The 23,467-nt window shown below is 42.5% G+C and overlaps 1 protein-coding gene across 2 annotated transcripts in view; it reads right to left on the bottom strand.

The window, feature by feature from the left end:
• Nucleotides 1-23,467, bottom strand: part of RCAN2 (regulator of calcineurin 2) — a 264,437-nt gene that overhangs the window by 5,552 nt on the left and 235,418 nt on the right. For both annotated transcript variants that reach the window (XM_067752769.1, XM_067752770.1), the window contains 2 exons: nucleotides 15,241-15,414; nucleotides 12,919-13,090 (listed from right to left, as the gene is read on the bottom strand). In XM_067752769.1, coding sequence (XP_067608870.1) covers nucleotides 12,919-13,090; nucleotides 15,241-15,414 — 346 coding nt within the window. The remainder of the gene's footprint in view (nucleotides 1-12,918; nucleotides 13,091-15,240; nucleotides 15,415-23,467) is intronic.

Here is a 23,467-nt window from a genome sequence, read left to right as displayed (position 1 = left end):
TTAAATTACGGCAGCAGCTCTGTAATGTGGGTTTCATAACGTCTCGATGATACAGGAGGACATTGAGATCACACAAGTAGTGAACGGCAGAGCCACGATTCAAAGTCAGGTCCACCTGACCTCAAAGAATGAGCTCATAATTCCTCTCCAGCCCCGCCTCTCACGACTCTACTGCTTTCAGATTCTACAAGAGAGTCTGTTGAAAGTCTGCTGAAAGTCCTGGTTTTAACTTTTAATATTCTCTCATGGCAACTCATGTTTTCGTGAACAGTCTGTAGCTAAAGTTGGGCATTTATTCCTTCTGCATCTTGCCCTTTTTGGTTTGGCCCATTGCTAGTTATTCTAGGTAAGATCTCCTTGACAATGAACCTTTTTAGAAGACAACACTTAGTAAATTACAAAAAATACAGGGACTACAAATTATAGACGGAGATAATTTGCATCTCTTATGGTAACTTTGGACTCTCTGGAAATAGATCCTCCATGATTTCTTGTTGCTTTACCTCTACTACCTCTCCTATTCAAGGTGAATTCTCAACAGGAAAGTTACGTGTTGTAGTGGATCGACTGTGTTTTGCAAAGATGGTCATAATATTTCCTGCCCGACATTACTCTTCTAGAACCTTGCCACTCCTGCACTGAGGACTGCTTCCTCTTTGCTCCTTCCCCTAAAATCTGTTCGGGCCTCTAGGATGCCCTGACTAATACAGTATGGCAGAAGCAACCAGTGCGACTTCTGAGTTAGGTCACAAAAATGCCAGGCACTACCGCCTGGCTCTGCCAGGGTGCTCATGCTTGGAACCCCGCCTCCATATTATAAGGAAGCCCAAGCAGCGCCCGAAGAGGCTCCCACGGAGAGAAACCACAGCCTATCTGGGCTGCCAGCCAACGGCCATGCCAACTTGCCAGACAAGTGAGTGAACCATCCTGAAAGCTGATTCGCCCATCCCCAGGTGAGTGGCCCCAGCCATGCTGCACGAAGCAGAGATGAGCGCCCCCCCGGACCCTGCTCCAAGAGCAAACTCGTGAGCAAAATAAATGATTGCTGTTGCTCAAGCCCTACGTTTTGGCGTAGTTTGTTATGTAGCAACTGATACGTGGGGCACAGGTCATGTAAGTTCTTTGTTCAAAAGCAAGCTGACCCCCTACAACTGAGTTGAAATTCATTGCCTTTGGTGATTTTTCCTCTTTGCTTCCCTGCTCACGTGCTATGTTAGAATGGATACTTCACCAGTTCCAGTGATTCCTTCCAAGGGGAGGGAGTTCCATTAGCCCATCACTGGGACCCCTCTCTCTGGCCCCTCTTTTACTCCTCCCCAGTGGAAGAGGAGTGACATCTAACGAGTACCTTTGGGGAAAGGAACTGGCAATGCCAGCTCACCCTGTGCCGCCTCTCTCTTGATCCAGCCCTGCCTGCAAAGGGCTTGTGCTCTGCCGTGCTCTCGGCCACGTGCTAAGCCCAGCAGAAAAAACCCTGCACTGTGGGGCAGTCTGACTGTTTCCATCTCTGGGACAGGCTGGGTAAAACTGCATGGCTCTGGGTTTCACTATTTTTTTTTTTTTAATAGGATTCCTTTGGCTAGTTTTTTTGGTTTTGTTTTGTTTTTTGTATGCACCGCGAGGCTTGTGGGATCTCAGTTCTCTGACCAGGGATTGAACCTGGGCCCATAGCAATGAAAGCGCAGAGTCCTAACCCCTGGACAGCCAGGGAGTTCCCTGAACTTGACTACTAGGGAGCCCTGGCTGTCACTCATCTTGGCCGCCTTCTCAGTGTTAGTCTTTCATCAGAAACAAAGCTGGTGTTATTAATCTTATTTACCTTATTTCTTATCTAACCCTCAGCAAGTTCTGAACCAAACAGGAAAAAAAGCAGGTGTCAGTTATTAATCTATACTGAATTTTAAGAATGGATGATGGCTTATCAAGAAAAGCGCCAAGAGCATCTCTAACTCGACCCTTGAACGCAGGGCCATGCTGTGTTTTGTGCTGAGTGCTACACTTCAGTGTGGATTAACAGCCCTTTAACATTTGATTAAGAAGAAAACTGAAAATGCCAGTATAAAATCATTTCAGGCTTGGTCATGCTGAGTTGACACTGCAAACCCCTACCCCCAATTTTTAAGATTGTAAATGTGATTTTTTTTTCAAGAGGAAGTAGCGGGCATCAGTCCTGATTTATAGAATAAGCAAAATGGAATTTCCATGTGGGTTATTTTTACTGAACATGCTGCCTGTTGGGAGACTGAACACAGAGACTGAGGGAAGGGTTCAGAATGATTTGAAAAGTGTTTGAAAGGGTTCACATTTGGATTGCCTTTTTTATCAAGTGTTAGGGTTAGGACTTGATAGCATTGGGCAGGGAGGGGAGGGCCCACAAGCCCTGGATTACCATTCTCTGGTCAACTGTGTAGAGGGAGGCACCTGGCCCTGGTCTGGCTCTCAGATAGGGGAGAGGTGGGGAGCCGGGAAGGGGTGAGGGGTGACTGGTACCTCCGTTCCTCCACCCCAGGCACCAGCCAGTATTTGAGCTTACTGTCTTTTAACCCTCTCTCCATCCTGGCAGGGCAGATGCTGCTTTGGTTTGGTGCCCAACGGGTTCCTCAGTAGGAGGACTGAGTTATAGTGAAAAACATCATAAAGTTGCTCAAAGCTGCACCCTCCCTCCCACAGATATGTTATTTCACGATATTTTTAAGTTATTTACTGGCAATCTTGTCTTCCCCTATTTTTCCAAAGGGAAGGAAAGAAAATGTGTGTCTGTGTCTGGGAAGGGGGCGGGGAGCATGTCTCTGTACTGTCCCCCCTCTTGCCCCACTTGTTTCTGCTCCCACACTGGTACCTGACACCTTACTAGGCACTCCTGGCCTCTGTGTCTCTGATGACTCCTTGCCATATTCGAGAACCACCCGATAAATACCACCACAGTGTAATTAGTGTGCTTCTCAATCAGAGGTGCTACATTCCCAATGGTGTCTGGAAATGTGATGTGGATTTTTTTTTTCGGTTGTCATAGGGACTGGGTAGGGTGTGGATACTGGCATTTAGTAGGTGAGGCCCAAAGATGCTAAATGTACTGCATTGTTAGTTCCAAAATGTCACATTGAGAAACACTGAGCTAAGAGCTTAACATGAGCACTTACATTTCAGCAGGAGACTAAGATAAGGTTTGAAAATCAGGTGACAATAAGTAGGTAACACACACTAAGCATTTACTATTATCTCATTTGATGTTTGCAACGATCCGATTTTACGGTTGAGGATGCTGAGACACAGAGAGGTTAAGAAAGTTGCTCAAAGTCACACAGCTAATAAAAAGTGGAGGCTGGATTCAAACTCACATCCTGAGTTTTAATCATCATCCTAAAGCAAGAGAAATACCTCTCTTCAAGTTGGAGCTTGATTGACAGCTACAAATTAGAAGAGGAGATGACCCAGGGCAGAGGGACTTACTGAAACTTTAAATATCACAGCTGGTAGTTTCCTGGTGGTCTAGTGGTGAGGATTTGGTGCTTTCACTGCCGTGGTCTCGGTTCAATCCCGGGTCGGGGAACTGAGATCCCGCAGCCGTGCAGTGTGGCCAAAAATATAAATAAATAAACAAGTAAATAAATAAAATCACAGCTATTTGTTAGCCATCTATTCATCAGATCAGTCTGAGAGTGGAGAAAGAACTGATTTTCTAAGCAGAAGTAGAAAGAGGGATTTAGGATTTTTTAAAAAAAATCCAGGGAGGAAGAAGTATTTGCAGAGAGGGAAGTCTTCTGCAAATGTTTTCTCTCTGATTCCGTAGTGATTCCACAAGCTCATATTTAATTTTGGGAACCCTCGGAGAAAAATGCAGTAGGTAGACATGAGGGCAGGATGAGTCACTGAAGAGCAACTCTGTCCCTTTCCTTTGCACAGCAGCTGTTTCTGTCAAAAAATGCCCTCTAGGCTTCGGTGGCAGAAGGTATAAAGCAAAGCCTAGACCAACCCAAATATTTCACTGGCAGTTCCGAGAACAAGCCCATGTAAATAACAACCAACACCTCAAAGGACGCGCACCTTGTTCTTACTGCCTGGTAGACTCTGTAATTCATGTACTGGCAGAGGAAACAAGAAACCTCTCTGAGGGTGCCTTGCTAAACAATACTGCTCAGAGCAGAATGATCACAGAACCCACTATGGATTTGACAGTTCTTATGTACCAGGCACTGGGCTAAGTGCTTTATGTATAATATTTATTGTATCTTCATAATGAGCTTGCAAGTTGTCAAATAATCACCATTAAATAAAAAGAGGTGCAGCAGGGGAAGTGAATTGCTCCAGGTCACCACAAACAAGTGGTGGAGACAGGACTCCAATGGAGGTCTACCGAGTGCGAAAGCATGACCGCCATATTGCCTGTGATGTTCAGGAATGAGGTTGGGAGGGCACAGAAAAGACATCAGGGCTACACGTGGACCTCCCTGCCTCAGAAGGTCTGGAATATGTGCATGTTAGGAAAAGATTATCCATGTGAGTGATTGGGGGTCTTCCTCACCCACCCCTCTCCTCAGCCCCGACCCTCAACAACGTAGGAAAACAGAAGTGGTCTTTGGTAAGATGGAGGAGGGCTAAGGGGAGGGAGAGGAAGAGGGAGGTGGGGAGAGGCAGAATCCTTCCATAGTTTTGTTTTAAGAGGTGCTCTATTTCAATAAAAGAAAGTTTGCCTCACACTTGTCAGAACGGCTATCATCAAAAAGTCTTACAAATAACAAATATTGGTGAAGATGTGTAGAAAAGGGAACCTTTGTACACTATTGGTGGGAATGTAAATTGGTGCAGCCACTATGGAAAACAGTATAGCGAGTGGTTCCTCAAAAATTTAAAAATAGGACTACCATATGTTCCAGCAATTCCACTCTTGGGTATTTATCTGGAAAAAATAAAAACACTAATTTGGAAAGATACATGCACCCCAATGTTCATAGCAGTGTTATTTACAGTAGCCAAGATATGGAAGCAACCCAAGTGCCCATCAACAGATGAATGGATAAAGAAGATGTGACACACACACACACACACACACACACACACACACACACACACGCATGCGCGCACGCAATGAATATTACTCCGCCATAAAAAAGAATGATTCTGCCACTTGCAGCTGTGTGGATGGACCTAGGGAATATTATGCTTAGTGAAATTAGTCAGGCAGAGAAAGACAAATACTATTTGATATCACTTATATGTGGAATCTAAAAGATAAAATAAATACATATAGCAAAACAGAAACCAACTCAGATACAGAGAACAAACTAGTGGTTTTCAGTGAGAAGAGGGAAGGCAGAGGGGCAAGAGGGGGTAGAGGATTAAGAGATACAAACTACCATGTATAAAATAGATGAGTAACAAGGGTATGTTGAAGAGCACAGGGAGTTACAGCCATTATTTTGTAATAACTTTTAATGGAGTATAATCTGTAAAAAAATTGAATCATTATGCTGTACTCCTGAAACTAACATAATATTGTAAATCAACTACCCTTCAGTAAAAAAAAATAAAGTTTGCTTATCTTCTGGGGCTTTTCCTCTAAGACTGGATTAGGTGGCCAATCTATCTTCATTCCCTCCTGAGTCATTTAGGACCTGAAGGGAATTCATGGGGACAATGGATTGAGGCCCCTGCATTAGTGGTTGAGACAAAGGAGTGGAACCCTAGGTGGAGGTAAAGGACCAAGGGAACCAGAGAGGGAGAAGGTGGAAAGATAAAGAGAAACCAGGGAGACAGGGTCCCCGGAGCCTGCGAGGAGGGGCTTGTGTTCCCGGGATGAGAGGAAAATGCAGACGTGAGGAAGGGAAGTGGACGCACTCTCACTTTGTATTTGGCCATGGAATCAGGAGGTTCTCCAATCTGGGAATGATCACCCTGTTCCTCCTTTCCCAAAAATAGCAACCTGGCATTGGGACTACGGGTATGCGCACGGCGCATGCGCACACACGCCCACGCCCCCACGTTTTGCTCCTGTGTCTTTTCCGTTTTCCTACAACGTGCATATTTTACCTGTGAAATAAGAAGAGGAAATATTTCATCTTGCTACTCAGTAGTGATTAAGGATAATTGTGGAATGTATGCTAAGAAGAAAAGCCCCTTTAACATGACCCCCCGCCCCGGGAAAATTCTTCGAAAGTAGGTGTAAAATAAGGAGCTCGTGTCCTGGGCTCACAAATCTGCGTGTCCCTCGGGTCGGGGGTGACGTGCAGAGACTGCGCTACATGGAACCCTGGGACTGGCTGTTTTATTTGCTTTTTGTGTCTGTGATCAGAGTATAGCAGTTGTCGAACAAGAACTGGGGCTTAGATAGCGGTCATGCTACAGGTACCCCAAATATAGGTGTTCATCTATATTTAAAAAATGGAATTTTCCCTACCTTGGAATCAATGAGCCTGGAATAGAAAATGTTTCTTCCTTATACGTGACACGTATTAATGAAATCTATTTTCTGTTTGGGGAGAAACAATGTATACTGAGAATCAAACCAGCAATTACTATGACATGTTTTGATGGAGAAGAATTTGGAAAAAAATCTAAATATAGCCGATGTACGCAACTCGAAACTCGAGCACCATTTTAAGCCCTCCTCTGCAGTTAACTAAAATTGATCTCTCTAACAAGAGCTAAAAATAGCAGGAGGAAAAAAAGGCCCAGACAATGACTTTCCATATTTCTCCTTGCAGGCATTTCCAGTGACAATGAACTTGACCTTCCAGAGCCATCCTAGAGAGCAGAATAAGCTGACATTTCACAGCCCACCTCTGACTGACCACCCATCTAGTGCCACGGACATCTCTCTATTTTGCCATTTTGCTAATGTGTACAGATAAGCTGTTTTGCTGGGCTGGGTTTTGTGTTTCCTGTTTTGTTTTACATCCAAAAAGGACATAGGATTATACTCTTTCTGGAGTCAGGAATAATAGGCATTATAAAATAAACAAAAGAAAATATCCGATTCATTCTCCACCAGGAAAAAGCTGATCTTATTTTGTCCAGGTCATTGTTAAATGATGGGTGTCTGTAAATTCACTAGGGGAATTAATATAAATGTAGAAAGCTTCTATTTTTTTGATTTTTTTAATTGAAGTATAGTTGATTTACAACATTGTGTTAGTTTCTAGCATATATATATATATATATAAAAAATGTTTTTCAGGTTCTTTCCCATTATAGTTTATTACATGATATTGAATATAGTTCCCTGTGAATAAGTAGGTCCTTGTTGTTTATTTTATATATAGTAGTGTGTACCTATTAATCCCAAACTCCTAATTTATCCCTCCCCCCACCTTTCCCTTTTGCTAACCATAAGTTTGTTTTCCGTGTCTGTGAGTCTGTTTCTCTCTTATAAATAAGTTCATTTGTATCATTTTCTTTAGATCCCACATATAAGCGACATCATATGATATTTGTCTTTCTCTGTCTGACTTACTACACTTAGCATGATAACCTCTAGGTCCATCCATGTTGCTGCAAATGGCATTATTTCATTCTTTTTTATGGCTGAGTAATATTCTATTGCATATCTATACCTCATCTTCTTTATCCATTCATCTATCGATGGACACTTAGGTTGCGTCCATGTCTTGGCTGTTGTAAATAGTGCTGCTACGAACATTGGGGTGCATTTATCTTTTTGAATTAGTTTTCGTCTTTTCCAGATATATGCCCAGGAGTGGGATTGCTGCATCACATGGTAACTCTATTTTTAGTTTTTGAGGGAACCTCCATACTGTTCTCCATAGTGGCTATACCAATTTACATTCCCACCAACAGTGTAGGAGGGTTCCTTTTTCTCCACACCCTCTTCAGCATTTATTATTTGTAGACTTTTTGATGATGGCCATTCTGACCGGAGTGAGGTGATACCTCATTGTAGTTCTGATTTGCATAGAACGCTTCTGTTTTATATAGACCTGTCCTTTAAAAAGAGCAGAGGATAGTGAATTCTGATTCACATGTCCTGCTTGACATTAGAGGAAAGCATCAAACTTGCCTTAAAGAACCGATGCTGTGGATACATTTTAGGAGGTGCCAATAAACAGAGAAATGAAATTTGGAGGAACAAATGTCTAAGTTCTTTTGTATTTTTAAAATGTCCTCTTGCAACAGTCTGGAATTTCTTTTGGAGAAATTAATTTTACTCTTCAAGAGAACTCCCTGGTTTTGCAAACTTTGCACTCTTCAAGGTAAGGGTGCCGGCTTCATTAATCCTTTCTGTTTCTCACCAGGGGCAGAGGGACGTATTTTAACTTACCAGCTGTGTAGCCTTGGGCAAATTACTGAACCACTCTGTGCCTCACATTCCCCAGCTGTATAAATGAGGAGAATAACGCCACCTTCTCGTAGAGTCACAGTGAACGTTAAATGAGATAATCTATATAGTAAGGTGTTTAGAACAATGCCTGACACACAGTAAGCCCCATATGTAAGTTTTAACCATCGTTTCTATTTACAGCTTTCCCCTTATTTATCTATTTTACTTACTCTCTGGATGAAAAACAGAACATATAGTCATGGAGACAGTGGTTAAAAATGTTTGAAATTGTGCCTCTCATATATTTTCCGCACTGTGAATTTGTTCTCACTATAATAAATAGTACAGAGAGATGCTTGTCCAGTGTTGGGTGGCCCTGGTCTCATGTCGTAACATCCCATTAAGGATTTCAAAGGATCTCGGAGGAAACCCACAAGCTTGGGTTTGATCATGGCCCCTTTGTAATTGCACTGTTCCCTCCATGCTCGTTTCAAGAGCTTCTTTAGAAGTTCCGGGGAGCACAAGTTGCCCCTCTCTGGAAGAGGGTCACCAGTGTGCCTTGCTTAAAGAACGACGTGCTGTTTTGCCCCTTCCTGTCTGAGCTAAGGCCTGTGTCCTCACTCTCCCATTTATCCTCCATGAAAGGGTCTAAATAGAGCACATGATTGCCTTCCATGGGCAGCTAGACATGCCAAAGCTCCCACAAGTCAGCTGGTTTGCCAACGTGATTCCGGGCCCGAGAACCGTCTCACCCTGGATCCCTGCTCAGAGATGCTCTTTCGTTAGAGTTACTTTTCTTCAGTATCCTTAGATTTCTGCATCCCTTCTCAGTCACTCAGCTGAACCAGCTTAGCACTATTCGTCACTCCTCCGAAGGAAGAAGAATACCATTCCTTTGATCATTTGAGTTGCTTTTCTCTGCTCTCATTCGAATTTATTTCTCTACTGCTGGAATTGAGGTAGTCATCCTTAACACGGAATGACTTATAATTTGTTACTGAAATGATTCTGCCTAGGGAATAAAAAATGAATTTTAGGGCTTCCCTGGTGGCACAGTGGTTGAGAGTCCGCCTGCTGATGCAGGGGACACGGGTTCGTGCCCCGGTCCGGGAAGATCCCACATGCCGCAGAGCGGCTGGGCCCGTGAGCCGTGGCCACTGGGCCTGTGCGTCCGGAGCCTGTGCTCCGCAGCAGGAGAGGCCACAACGGTGAGAGACACGCGTACCGCAAAAAAAAAAAAAAAAAGAATTTTACTAAATTATTACTATTTTTTCAAATGGAAATGCTAGAAGTCCTCTTGGTGGAGAAAACATTAATTCAGTGCTGCCTGACTCAGTCTGGCTAAAGCCATAAAGCAGCAGCCATTTGCCAATGAAGAATTATCTCTAAGGGGGCTCATGCATTCATTCATTCGATATTTATTGAGCATCTACTATGTGCAAACTGCTATCAGGCCCTGGGAATACCAAAATGAATGAAACCTGCATTCTCCCCTCAAAAAGCAGAAAAGACAGAAAGATGAACAACAGAAAATTACCACAAGGGGAAGTAAGCATTTGTGGAAAGTTCCAGGAGGAGACTGAAGGAGCAATTCCTTGCCTTGGCACCTGGTTGGGGAGGGGGCAGAGGTGTGGGTGGGGGGATGCAGGCTGTGGCCCTGCCCTCTCATCAGTGCAGCCGAAACAGTTGCCAGACTCATTTGTTGGGTATAAATCATTCATCTGTGTGGGGTGCAGAAGCTTCAAGGACACTGGAACAGGACACGTGGATAACTAAATAAAAAGAAACAGCCTCAAACAGCTGGCAAGGAATGGAGAGAAGGATAAATGAAGAGAAGACACCCAAACTGCAGCTGTTCTGTGGGACGCTGATATCAGTCATCTATAAAGAGCAGGAGAGTCTCCACATTCGCCGTTGCCCACATAGTGCACAGATCTTCATTTGCACACTTATGAGACCCTGGATTAGACTTTCTGGAAGTTATGATGGTGTTAGAGGTGACTGTCAAGGGAGGGTTGAGATAAATGTTCTGCCCATGTCAGAGCAGAGTTGGCCTAAAGTCCACCCAGGCAGCTAGGATCCTTAATAGAGACCACTGGATCTGGCCCAGTGATGGTCAGAAGAGCCAGGGTTGACATTTGTCTCCGCCCCCAACTAGCTGTGTCACCCCAAGCAAGTGTGTTCACCTCTCTACAGCTCGGTGGTCAGATCTGGAAAATGGGAATATTAATAGTGCCTGCTTCCGTGCTGACTGCACCACAGGGCACTTCAGAACTGGTAGATTTACTTGGTGAGGGAAGGTGAGGCTCATAGGTTAGCGGCACAATTAAGGCAAAAGGCATGAATTTTTAACACTGTCGATAAATTATTCACAACTCTAAAAAGAACCCCCATTTTTCTGCCTCCTCAAGACCATTTCCTTCCTACTTTCTCACTCCTCCGAACCAGGTTCTGTGAGCTTCCCTTCTGAGACCTGGTTCCCATTGCCTCTACTCCTTCTGCCTCTGTCAGTCGCAGGTCACACTGGTGCCTGGCAGTGCCCTCCAGACCTGGGACTCAGCTCAGTGAGCCAGTGCAGGCGTCTGACACTTGGCCTTATCTCGCCTTTGCATCAAGCTTTGAGAACACTGACTATAAATGAATTTTCTTTTAGGCTCTGGATAAAAAATGATTTTAATTTACTGGATTACAGTGAGTAGACCAGAGGCCAGCTGGGATCCGAAAGTCTGATTTAGCCTGGACTTCCTTTATAAAGAGTGAAGCAGGAAGAGTACTGCCTCAGGGCCCTGGTCCTGTCACTGGCAAGTCATTTCTGCCCTCCTCTCTGGGCCTCAGTTTCCCCTCCTGGAAAATGCAAGTTGGCCAGTGACTCCTAGGCCCTCTAGCCAAGACCTTAGTGATTCTGTGTAGAGCTCTGTTTGCTGACATTCAAAACAGCTGTACCAGATGTTCAACTGTGTTCTTGTTAATATCTGCTTGGGAATCAAAGGAGCAGCTCCAAGGATGGCAGCTTTCATTGGTCCTGCTTCTGAAGTGCCCTGAATTACTGGGAGAAATGGGTCATAGCCTTGACGAGCAGACTTGATTTATCGTACACACTCTACAACATTTGCACATACCATGCACGTGGGAGTGCATATGTCCAGGATTCCGGTATGTGGACTAGACTTTCAAGGAAATCACATTCCATAAACATCTCCCTTATTATTATATTGCTTTTTTCCTCAGCCCATCTTAGGAGTTAGACACCTACTGCTTCTCAGTAGTTGAAAACAATGGCTATTTTAAAGGCTTCGGGAAGCTGAGTGACTGGTCGGTGATTACAAAGAAACCCCCAAAGACCCTCCCCTGGAAAGTGCTGTAATCTGACTTTAATGCTACACATGGGACAGCCAGTAATTCTCTTGCAGGGAGTAATTATTAATCGAATCTGAAGACCCAGTAGGATGGTCAGCTTTCCCTGAATTGCCTGGGAATTTCTCGGTTTTAGCATCACAAGTTCCCAGGACCCCTGAGTCTGCGTGAACCAGGAGAGCGGGTCACCCTCATACCCAGGATTCTTAAATTTCAGTGTATGCAAGAATCAACACGTGTGCTCATTAAAACTGCAGATTTCTGGGGTGGGAGATTCTGATGCCAAATGTTTTCCTGACCACACTAAAAAGTACTGATGTGAACGTATTATAAATTTAACAGCCTCGGTATTTGGCTACCAGTGGTTCTTGAGCTCATCTGCACATCAGAATCACCTGGGGAGATTTTTAAAGATACCAACGCCTGAGTTGACCCAAGTCAATTAAATCAGAATCTCTCGGGGTGCGGTCAGCCCCCTCTCACAGCGGGAGAACCACTGGAAGAGAGAGAAGACACAATGGCCATTATTTACCTTTGGATCTTTGGTGCCTAAAACCTCAGCTGCCACCTGGTTTCGGACCACCCACTCTCCACCACTTCCTCTCCTGCTATAATATAGGAAAACTATGGAGTACAACGTGGCACCATCTGCTGAAATTGAGGACAGCATCACTTCTAGGTATAAAACATAAGCTTTTGGATAAGTGCGTCTGGAAACCATCCAAACGTCCGTCAACAGGAGAGTGGATGAATACAGAATGGTGGTGGAATCGCCCAGTGGAATACTACACTGCAGTGAAAATGAGAGCATCCAAGCTACAGGTACCAACACTGGAACAAAATGACCATAGATTTTTCTAAAGTTAGAGGCTATTGTGACTGGCTTCTTGGGGACTTAGAGGCTTCACTTTGGCAGGTGGCTTGTCTTGTAGCAGAAGATTCCTGGGCACAGCCGTGGCAGCAGTAAAACAAGGCTGCACAGCATAGAAGCCTCGTCGTGCCAGCTGGTAGAGCTCATTTTGCCTGTTTTGCAAACTTAGAATATCTTCATTGCAATCCAGAATTTGCACGGACTGACATTTTCGTGCCAGTTTCTGAATTGTTTTTGAACAGGTACAAAGTCTGACGCTGCATTTTCATTCATCATTCCTCTCGCTGGCCACATACAGCGATAAACCCATTAGAAATGCAGATGTTACCGGGAACCCAGGATTTCAGAACTGTTACCTTGTTTGGCTTTTCTAAGTTGCTGACAAATATTTATTTTCAGGAAGACCCACAGAGCTTACCTGGTCCTAGTTTGGCCACGGCATAGAGGAGGTCATAGTTAAGGACTGGTGTGGCATCACTGATGGGCTGCCAGCCGACAGGAGGAGAGGCAGGGGGTGAGATGAGAAACTGTTTGGCGGGCTGTGGTGGAGCCAAATGCAGTTTGTCTCCGTCTGTCTCTGGAGTCTGGACCTTTCAAACACAGCAGAAATGAAGACACATGATTCACTGTGGCCTCGGATGTGCCACGTTGTTCCACTAAGACGCAGAGCCTGGCTCTCAGCCAGGTGTGACAAGTGAACCAATGAGCCAGGCTACAGTAATAGTGACTACTGACCACACACCACGTGCTCAGTTACCTTATTTGATCCGCAGATAAGTGGATCTCAACATTTAGCTGCCTAAGAATGACCTGGGAAGCTTACTGAGTCGGACTGCTGAGCCCCGCTCCTGGAGTTTCTGAGATCGGGAGCAGGGCCTGAGAATCTGCATTGCTAACAAGTTCCCAGGCGATGCTGATGGTGCTGGTCCTAAGACCCCTCCTTGCTCCTCCCCTCCCCTCCCCATCCTTTCTTCCTTCCTTCCTTCCCACCTTCCTTTCTCCCTTCCTCTCTCTCTCTCTCTCTCTCTCTCTTTTAATTGAGGTGACAGTCACATAATTTGAAATTAAACCATTTTAAACTGAACAATTTCAGTGGCATTTAGTATATGCCCAATATTGTGCAATCACCACTACTATCGAGATTCAAAGTATTTTTATTACCCCAGAGGAAACCCTGTACCCATTAAACAGTTACTACCATTTCTGCCTCTGGTCAGACCGTGGCAACCATCCATTTGCTTTCTGTTCCTATGGATTTGCCTATCCTGGACATTTCTTATAATCAACTCATAGAACACGTGATAGTTTGCATCCAGCTTCTTTCACTTAGCAGAATGTTTTCAAGATTCATCCACGATGTAGCATGTATTAGTACTTCATTCCTTTTTATGGTTGGATAATATTCTACTGAATGGATAGACTACAATTTGTATATCTGTTCACCCATTTTTGAACATTTGGGTTGTTTCTACCTTTTGGCTCAACCAACCCTAATAACCTGATTAAAAAGTGGGCTGGGGACTTGAATAGACACGTCTATAAAGAAGACATACAAATGGCCAATAGGTGAAAGAAAAAAGGATCAACATCACTAATCATCAGGGAACTGCAAATCAAAACCATAATGAGGTATCACCTCACACCTGTCAGAATGGCTATGATCAAAAGGACAAAAGACAACAAGTGTTGGTGTGAATGCGGAGAAACTGGAACTCTTCCACACTGTTGGTGGGAATGCAAATCGAGCAGCTGCCTTGGAAAACAAAATGGGGGGATTCCTCAAAAAAAATTAAAATAGAACTACCATACGATCTAGCAATTCTACTCCTGGGTATTTATCCAAAAGAATTGAAATCAGGACATTGAACAAATATTAGCACTCCTATATTCATTGTAGCACTATTTGAAATCGTCAAGACGTGGATACAACCTAAATGTTCATGGACACATGAATGGATAAAGAAAATATGATATATACATACAATGGAATACTATTCAGCTTTAAAAAGAAGTAAAGTCTATGTTCCTTTCATTGTGTCATCTCTTCAGAGTCCAAAGGCGGAAATGATCCTTACAGACCAATAACAGATGGATTGAGATAACTAATAATGAAATGAAGACACTAATGAAACATTATGGACATTGATTTTCTACTGCTGTGGACTTCATAAATATTGCCAAGAATTACCCGTGCCTTTTTATAATAGCCAGAATTTATTTTTGGATAAAATAAAACACGATATTGATTTCCATATGTTTGTAACTTTTTCTCATGGGTATGAATCACTGAAAAGGTATACAGTCCATTAAAACTGTCATATAATTTAATTATAACCCTGCTAGCTAAGTTGTGATCAGAGCATTCTTATTACAAGTACTAGCTGGCATTCATTGTGCATTTACTGAATGTTAAGCACTTTAACACACAGTAATTCATTTAATCCTCATGACAGTGTAGGGAGTATGTTATCATCCCCATTTTACAGATGAGGAAACTGAGGCCTAGTGAGGTTATGTAACCTGCCTAGATTAGAACCAAGACTGTTGGCCCTCAGAACCTGCTTTCTAAACCACTCTGCTGTCCCTGCCTGGGAATCATGATATAAGTTTGTTTCTCAGTGAACGAATTATAGACTACAAGCCGATCTGAAAGTAGAAAGGGCTCCATTTACATTTTGAAAAGGTAAAAAAAAAAATAATGCAGGGCAAAAGGATTCACTTTGTTAAAGAATGATCTTACCTGTGCAAAGTAGAGTTTTAATTTTTTCCCTCTGAACTGGGTTTCATGAAGCTCTATCCTGGCTCGGGCTGCAGATTTGGGATTGCTGAAGTTTATTCGGACACGTCTGAAACTCTTAAATAGCTGGAACGTCACACAGTCATCATAAGTCCGGAACAGACCCTCAAATTTTTCCTGATAAAAACAAACACAGAGGAAAGTCCATTGGCCATATATCTTGTACTATGATCTGACAAAAACAAATAACTAGGTAAATAAACAGGCTCTTCCTAACATAAAATTAAAACAGAGCACTGTAATGTATTGTTTTTCACCTGTTGGTCTGTTACCAGTTACTAAACATGCCTGTGGATTCTGTCAAAGGACTCATAACCTGTGTCTAGGGATCTGTAGGAGGACCAGTGAATGGGGTTAGAAATGCATGAAAAACCTGACAATTATGCAAAGTGTTGAGTGTTTCAACATATATGTGTTTGTTTCTGGGACAGGGATCGTAATGGTCATAAGATTCTCAAAGGAGTCCATTATCTCCAAAATATTACAGCTATTGAGTAAAGCACGTGGTGGACATTGCTAGTGATTATCAAGCTTGGGGGCACTGTTCTTGCCTACATATATGGGAGCCCACACGACCCAAAATCCTTCTAGTCAGGCAGTGCCATGTGATTAGTTCTGGTCAATGAAATGGGTACAGAAAGCAGGAAGAAAGCCCTCGAGAAAATTTTCAGTCTCTTTCCCTGAAGATGCCATGTGCTCCAGATGGTAGCGTAGTCAGAAGTAGGATTCTCCTCAGCCTGGGTCTCTGAGTGACTCTGTGGAACAGAAAACATCTTTTTCCCAACTCCCACCCCATCCTATAGCTGACTTTGCCTTGGCAAAGGAAAAGAACTCTCTAGTGCATGAAACCACTGAGATTTGTGGATTATTTTATTTCTGCAGCACAGCCAAGCCTATCACAATACAAAGCAATAATTTAAAAATTTTGATTTGATACAAATTTCAATTCAACTGAAGAAATATCTATTCAATGCTCACTTTGTACAAAGGATGGTCTTTAGGTTTTAGAAGGCTACAGAGATGAGGATCGTTTTGTTCTGAATCTCAATGATCTAGGAATCTAAGGTGAGAGGCAGACACAGACACAAATAAGAGAACACCTGCAAGAATGGGGAAAGACGTAAAGGAAAACTAGAGAATTAAAAAAAATACATATATATATTAACACCACCTACCTAGTTCCTCTTAGCTTAAAAAGTAAAAAATAGATCCTATTATGAGTAACAAAACCAGTGCATGTTAAGTTACTCTGTGTTCTTAAAGGAGAAATTGCCACTAAGGAAATAACATCTATTAAAAAAATAAAACAAAAAAAAACGCTGACTCTTTTATTTCTACAATAAAAGGTATTTTGTCATTAGAGTGAGTTCAAGTGGGAATGAAGATGCATGAAAGATTAATACTGCAAGATTCATTGCATTTGCATTTGTAAGGGACATAAGGGATAATTAACTCAGCCTTTCCCTCCTCACCTCCATCATTTTACAAATCAGGGCTCTGAGGTCTGAAGAGACGAGGACCTGCCCACGGTCACATGGGCAGTTATTGGCAGAGCCAGGACCAGAAGACAGAGATGTTTTCAATTACATCCATAATTACCCTGCTAGACTGAGAGGGAGAGATCGTTGCATTAATAAGAGCAAGAGATGGAGAGCAATAAGCTTCCCCAAGGCTCCTGTGTGACCACATCTAATAGAATCAACAAGGTGATGTCAGGTTAGAGAATCACTGCCCTCCGAGGCTGCATGGGAAGAGGAACTCAGATGTCCAGGAAGGTCTTCCTGCCTCTTGGACATCCAAGTGAACTTGTCTCAGACCCTCAAGTCCAAGGCTTGTGATCTTTCCAAAGGCTGCTGCCCATTTCTGAGATTCCCCAGTGTGTGGCCCACCACAGTTTCTCCCATTTTTGACTCATGTCTACACACACTTGTTGTCTTTTTTTTTTCCTGTGTGTATGTTTTGTTTGTTTTCTGTTTTTATTTTTGTTTACATATAAGGATGTTTATTGAAACCTTGGTGACCATGGCAATTTTTTTAAAAGAATTTGAATGTCATTAATAGGGAACCTCTTTTTTTTTTCTTTATGTATTTTTTTCCACATTTTTTTAATTGAGTGAAAGATTCTATACATTCTATAGAACTTTTATAATTTTCAAAAGATTCACACACACGATTTCATAATAATCCCATAATAACCCTTTTCAAAACAGCTTTTTGTTTCAGTTTCATGACATTTATGGAGAGATTTGAGGGGTTCTTTCTCCTTTTCAGGCTCTGTTCTTATTCCTCTTTCCCCAGCAAGAACAAAACAGGGGTCTTTCCTTGTTTGTTCCTTGGGTATTTTTCATTCTCAACTCTCAAACCTTGGGATCAGCCAACTCCCAGGCCTGGGGCTTCAGCCTGGGGCTTCCTAAGAATTTCTTAGGAATTCTTTCCCAACTCTCCTGTGTTTTCCTGAACAAGAATCCTGGTGAATAAAATGCTTTCCAGTTCCTCACAATGGGAATAGTCTCGGCTGGTAAAATCAAAGCTGGTGGTTTGATTAATCTGAGAATTTTCAGGAATGGGAGGAATTAAGAAATTAAAAGATCTTATTTCTATGTGGAATATCATATCGTTTAGGACAAAACCCATGGGTTTCTTTGTGGCTCTATGCTTTTCCATTTCTAGTGTGGGAGTTTCCTTCCTGCCCCCTCCCCAGGACCTCAGCATAGCCTTGGGGGAGGAGGTGTTCTTTTCCTTGGAGTCTAATTGCTTGCTTTTTGTTTTCTGTCTTCTTTATGCTTCCCATCTCAGCTGTTTGGCCTCAAGAGCCTGGATTAGGAGAAAGGAATCCAGGAGGCAAGGCTTCAGGCTTAGGGCAGGGGTTATATGAATGTCAGACGTCAGTGACGACTGCAATTATTTTCTCCACTACTGGACTCTTCAAAAGAGGGTCCCAGGCAGCTAATACGGGCAGCAAGCTGGAGGTGGCGGGTGACAGAAGCCTCTTTGATATCACTTGTTTTGGGCTTAGACCAAAAGCAAGAAGAGGTCTTCCACCAGACCTGGGGTGCAGCCCAGGGCTCAGAGACCAGGGTTTTCACTGGCCCATCTGGGACCCATCACTATAATGATAATAATAATAAACAACTAATTTTTACTTGGCTTGTCCTCTCTGCACAGGTCTTTTGAGAACTTGTGGTGGGGGAGACAGCTGGCCAAGCACTGGGAATTTGCTGGCTATCTCTATTTTTTCTCCCACTAGTGACATGACAAACATTTCATTTGCTGAGGCAGCGGGATACCAGAGCAAACTGGTGAGAGGCAGATACAGCGCAGTGAACGTGCCAGGTGTACGCTTAGACAAAGCAGTTACTGGATCAGAGCCAGCCCCAGGGGTCTTCCATCTGCCTGTACAGCAAATTTTCTATGGTTTTGATGCCCAGGCTCCCACCAGGCACACAGTAATATTTTCCTGACCTTTGGCTGCCAGTTTCCTCCAGTCTGGTACCCCACAAACACAATAAGTTAATTTCCTCAATAGTTAATCTCTTTTTAGCCACTGGTTTGGATAAAGCTGTACAACGATGATCTCAAACTCTGGTCTCTGGACCTTGCTACACACAAAAATGATGGAAGATCCTAAAGAACTTTTTTTAAAAATTTATTTTATTGAAATATACTTGATTTACAATGTTGTGTTAACTTCTGCTGTGTAGCAAAATGATTCAGTTATAAATATATATACATTCTTTTTCATATTCTTTTCTGTTATGGTTCATCACAGGATATTGAATATAGCTCCTTGTGCTATACAGTAGGACCTTGTCGTTTATCCATTCTAGATATAAGAGTTTGCATCTGCTAACCCCAACTTCCCAATCCATCCCTCCCCTCCCCCCACCCTCCCCCTTGGCAACTACAAGTCTGTTCTCTATGTCTGTGAGTCTGTTTCTGTTTTGGAGATAAGTTCATTTGTGTCATATTTTAGATTCCACATATAAGTGATATCATATATTTGTCTTTCTCTGCCTGACTTACTTCGCTTAGTATGAGAATCTCTAAGTCTATCCTAAAGAACTTTGTTAATGTGAATTTTATCTATTCACGTTTATTGTACTAGAAATTAAAACTGAGAAATTGAAAAATATTTATTTATAAATTCATCTCCTAGTAACAATCATAAATCCATCATGTGACAAAATAATCTTTTTATGAAAAATAACTGTTTTCCCCAAAAAGATAACATTTAATGAGAAGACTGGCCTGGTTTTAGATTTTTGCAAATCTCTTTCATTTCTGACTTCATAGAAGAGACCTGGAATCTCACATCTGCTTCTGTTACATTATGCTGTTTTGTCTGAAGGGTTTGAAGAAAAGCTGGCCTCACCCAAATATGTGGTTGGAAAAGGGAAGAGCATTGCAATAGCCTTTCAAATAATTGTGAATATTCTTCCTTGATACTTCATCAAAACTCAACTAGTGGCAGTTCCTAAAAATCTATTGCAATGTTGAATCTGAAGCCATAATCAAATAACATTTTTATTTGATTATATTAAAATCCGTTTATCTACTTTGCATCTTTAGTGGATTTTTTACTCATGCAGGATTCTGTCATAGTGTACATCAGTCATTTGGAAAATATTGGTTCCTTGAGTTATACAGCTTTTCCAAATGTTGACACATTTTATTACACAATATCAAAAATCACATTCACTAATATTACCACCTATCTTATCAAAAAGTCTTTCCGTATTGGAAAGCTGTCATATCCTTGTTGGTGGAGACAAGTTTTCCAAAATTCTAATTTTTGCTTGAAAGTATGTTCTTTATCATTGGCAACAGACACTGTCAGTTATTTTCCTTCAAGTGATACACTCATTCATTCGTTTTTGATATAATGTCCGCCAAATATCTATGTCTGCATAACTATGGTTTGTCTGTTAGTTGTTCTTTCTGTGTTCCAGGAGAAAAACAAGTATCTAGTGCAGCTTAGAACATCTTAGAACATTTTCTGAAGTCACACATTGTATTTTGGTATGCCACAGAACTGCTTTATGTGTACTTCTTATTTCGTTATTCAGATTATTAAAAAGGCATGTGCTCAAGAATAAAGAGTTAATAAAACTAATAACTTTAACTGCTTCATCAAGGACATTCTGAAGTTAAATAGGTATTTTTCTTTATTGCACTTTTTTTTTTTTTTTTTTTTAACTGTGAGTGTGTGGCTGTGAAGAATACAAATACTAGTAAGTACAGTTAGGTGCCACTGCACTGATTCATACCAAAGTACCAGGAGTTTTAACCACTATTGCTTTTGCACCATGGGTGTAAATGTCAACATGGTTGAAAAAGCAAATAATGTCTTAGTATTATTATGGAAATAGTTTTGACCTCATGGGAACTTCCAGGAGTCTGTAGACTACTCTTTGAGAACTGCTGCATGATAGGACTTCAGAAAAAGTAAGGATTTAGTTGGCATGGGGTGAAGACAAGGGGTCTAGTGAGAATCTGAAGGGTACAGCATGATGGGGGTCAAGGAATGGTCTGCCTCCACTTGAGTGATGCCCAGGGGACAAATGTCGTCAAGAGTAATCTAGGGGGCTTCCCTGGTGGCGCAGTGGTTGAGCGTCCTCCTGCCGATGCAGGGGACATGGGTTCGTGCCCCGGTCTGAGAAGATCCCACATGCCGCAGAGTGGCTGGGCCCGTGAACCATGGCTGCTGAGCCTGCGCGTCCGGAGCCTGTGCTCTGCAACGGGAGAGGGCACAGCAGTGAGAGGCCCGCGTACCGCAAAAAAAAAAAAAAAAAAGAGTAATCTAGAATTGGTATGGGGAGGATGTGGAGGGATCATTTTAGAACACGAATTGTACTCTTAGAAAAATTAACAAGGGGCTCTAGAGAAGAAAGTGAGAGAGGCTAGGAGAGGATGTTGGTGGGAGAAGAAGGACCAGGGGTGAAGAGTGGGGCTGGATGAGGACGTGAACACAGGGGAGGATGCTGTGTCAATGGAGGGTATCCTGAGAAACTGACACCCTTAGCAGGGTAGACAAGATAACCAGAAAAGGAGAGTGAAGTAGGTGGTAAGACCATGCAGGTCTGGGGGGCTTGGGGTCCAAAGCAGAATTTGATATTTTTACCCTCATCAATTTTCATCAGCTTCACCTTTTATATAGCAAGGATTACAAGGTACACATAAAGACATTTCAGGTAGTATGCCTGAAAATTGTGAAAGTGGCTGCTTACCAGAGAATGGAGATCCAGGCCTAACTCAGGCCACATTTGAAATCAAATAATTGTATGGTTTCAAATAGGAACACTTTGGAATTTAACATTTTCTACCTTTATTTTATTTTATTTATTTCTTTTTTTTTGCAGTACACGGGCCTCTCACTGTTGTGGCCTCTCCCGTTGAGGAGCACAGGCTCCGGATGCACAGGCCCAGCGGCCATGGCTCACAGGCCCAGCCGCTCCGGGGCATGTGGTATCCTCCTGGACCAGGGCACGAACCCGTGTCCCCTGCATCGGCAGGCAGACTCTCAACCACTGCACCACCAGGGAAGCCCATTTTCTACCTTTAAATGTATTTGCTTTTCTTGAGTGGTCTGGACAGTGTGGAGGCAGGTGTGGACGAATTGCTGCCAATGGAAGCATTGATTGCTTTCCCTGGAGAAGTTCACTGCAGTTTTCCTTAAACCTTCTTACTTTATCTCTGTTATAATTAGTCCTTTATTTATTATTTGTGCCCCACATTAAAAACAGATTCTAACATGCCTTATAAAGACATATAAGAACAAAATAAAATAAAAACAGAAACTGGGTAGAGAAAAAGAGGAAAACAAGGGTAGAAAGATAAAGCCAAGAAGGAGGACTCCTCAGAAAAGGTGAAAAGCTTCTCACAGAGTCTTGACCATTTGCCACGGGTGGGCCAACATTTTGCCTCTAGTTTTTCTCAAAGCTGACATGATATGATAATCCTCATCAGTTATGCAATTCTCAGGGCCAACAGGGTAAAGATGAGCCTGGTCTTAAAACCAGGCAGAAGGATCTGTCCAGGGTCCTCATAAAGAAGCTCCAGTGATGTGGAGAATGCTGGCCTCAGCGGCTACAGAACACAGACCGAGTAGCAGGTGATTCATTACAGTTTCCGATCAAAATGGAAGCAACAATTATTTTTTAAGTCAACAGCCTTTAACAGCATCCTCGGGACTTAGGAAGTACTCAATGGATTCTACTTGATTGGTTGATCCAAAAACCCCAAGGTATATTATAGACTATCAGAACGTTGAAATATTACCTTCAGTTTAATTCTAAACCAGACAGGTTGCAGATAAAAAATATTGTCTAATATATTATCTCATGAAATCTTCACTAAAGCCCTTTGAAGGAGAGTTGGAATTACTATTACCCTTGAGTAACACACGAAAGCCAAAGAAGTGAATGCCCTCTGCAAGGTCACCCGACTAACTAGTTAGCAAAACCAGAACTAGTAAGGTCAAGTTGTCTATACTACCGATATATCATGGATGCATGCAAACAAGTGAGAAGTCTGAAAAACCAAAATGAGAAAAACCAGCTTTCCTTGTCCATCCAGAAGAAGAGTCCTGTCCTGGAAAACGTGGCTGCCAGAGAAATCCAATGGTGCCTTTACTGCGTTCCAAACGACGCTTTACGCCTTCATATATTTTTCAATTTTCTCACTTATGATCCCTTTGGGTATAAATTATCTTAATAAGAAATTCAGCTTCCCTCAAAATCACAAGGCTCTCGTCTGTCAGATAACACCTCCCAGAAACAGCTGAAGAATGAAACAATTCATTTAGGTTTATCACTTCTCAGTGGAAGCTCCGGGTGAGCCCTGTGCAAATCCCATGTTTAAGGATCATACTGGATTTTATGGGCTGCTCAGGAGGGCCTCCTGTCAAAAGGACTGTTATTGTAAATCTTCCATAATGCAGGCTCCTTACGTGACAGGCATAACCAGGCCTGCATGTAGGGATTTTTTTTTCATCTGGATTTTAACCGGTCAGGATTTCTTAGGCCAGGCAGACTTGTGTTAAATCATGCTTTGTTCCCTTTGTGGTCCTGATATTACTTAAATTAAAAAAATCATTGTGAAAGGAGGCTCTCAACTCTTCCTTGCTGATAAAAGAAGAGGACAGACCTCATGTCGCATAACGGCTCAAAAA

Source organism: Pseudorca crassidens, chromosome 10 (assembly GCF_039906515.1).
Source record: "Pseudorca crassidens isolate mPseCra1 chromosome 10, mPseCra1.hap1, whole genome shotgun sequence".
NCBI lineage: Eukaryota > Metazoa > Chordata > Mammalia > Artiodactyla > Delphinidae > Pseudorca > Pseudorca crassidens.
This window is presented reverse-complemented; position numbering and strand designations above follow the sequence as displayed.